This window comes from Bombus impatiens, unplaced genomic scaffold, assembly GCF_000188095.3.
Source record: "Bombus impatiens unplaced genomic scaffold, BIMP_2.2 scf_0361, whole genome shotgun sequence".
In the NCBI taxonomy this organism is placed as follows: Eukaryota; Metazoa; Arthropoda; class Insecta; order Hymenoptera; family Apidae; genus Bombus; species Bombus impatiens.
In genome coordinates this window covers 559,591-560,808 of record NT_176780.1, presented here as the reverse complement: position 1 = coordinate 560,808, position 1,218 = coordinate 559,591, and the positions used below count along the sequence as shown (strand labels likewise).

At 56.0% G+C, this 1,218-nt stretch overlaps 1 protein-coding gene across 1 annotated transcript in view; it reads right to left on the bottom strand.

The window, feature by feature from the left end:
* Nucleotides 1-6: 6 nt before the first annotated feature.
* The window catches only part of LOC100740538 (histone deacetylase 4), a 27,625-nt gene continuing 26,413 nt past the window's right edge, over nucleotides 7-1,218 (bottom strand). The window contains 4 exon segments of the mRNA XM_024367774.2: nucleotides 7-215; nucleotides 293-432; nucleotides 569-850; nucleotides 852-1,130. Coding sequence (XP_024223542.1) covers nucleotides 152-215; nucleotides 293-432; nucleotides 569-850; nucleotides 852-1,130 — 765 coding nt within the window. The 3' untranslated portion in view covers nucleotides 7-151.

Below are 1,218 nucleotides of genomic sequence, written 5' to 3'. Positions count from 1 at the left end.
CCGGCTGCGGCGTCAGCAGCAGCTGCCAACTCACAGCTCACAGCGGCTTCGTGTCGGTCGTCGCTCATATTTTATAAAGAAGCGATGCGAACGCAACGATAGCCTCGTGACTATTTCGAAACACGATCGACGAGCAGCTTCGCGTCTTTCTTCATTTGGCGTCATCCTGTTCCATTGGCTCCTCGGAAACTTCTCGGGAATGTTCTGGGGTAGTCCTGAAACAGGAATGGCTGTAAGCAATCGGCGGAAAAACAGAAGACGAGCATACCGCCGATCGGATAGACAGATTTACGTTAAATTGGTAGGCTGCTGCATCGACAGAGAGGCCATCGCGGAGACCGTCTCGGTTTCGTCGCGCTCTTTCTGTCCAGCTTCGATCGCGCTCATCGACACCGTGTGCGCGTTCAGCTTGACGCAAGGCCAATGAGACATCTGCGTGTCAAACGACAGAGAAAAACGGATAAAAGAAACGCTGGACCAGAGATCGAAAGCAAGGAGAAGAAGGAAGGAAGGAAGGAAGGAAGGAAGAAGGAACAGGAGAGAGTCGCCAAGCGGAAGATGATCGTACCTGCACGGCGATCGTCTTTTGCAGCGTGTCGACCGCGTTTTGACAAGGTATCCTCGTCAATTCCTCTTCCCGAAGTTGAGTAGGTTCGTCCCCGAGCAGAGCCCGAACGCATTCTTGGGCGGAGTCGCAAATCGCGGCCAAATCGTAACCACCTTCGAGAGCGAGAACAACCTTACCGTTCGCCAGTCCGAGCAACTGTTGCGTCATCTTGCCGAAGCAAGCGGGGCTAACTTTGTAGCCTCCGAGGGGCGCGGGATGGCCAACGGCGGCGTCGAATCTCGAATCCTGCCGAGACGAGGACGATGCTGGGATCGAACGCCTTGGCGATCGGCATGACGATCGTACGAAACGCGGCTAGATATTCCGCGTCACCCATCGGAGGATTCAGCCCACCGGACCAGGCTACGTTCACGTTGTAGCCCAGACCCTCGCCAGCCCCGCACTCGGTCGGTCCACCGGTTCCTGGAAAGAAGTTACCTTCGTCGTGCCTGTGTATCGACATGTACAGCACCCGTGGGTCGTCGTAGAACATTTGCTGCGTGCCGTTCCCATGATGGACATCCTAAACAGAAGGTAAACCGGTCGAGTCGGCGATTCTCGTCCAGCGGACTCTACCGATCGCGTATCCCGAGCGCGAGTTCCCGATCGTC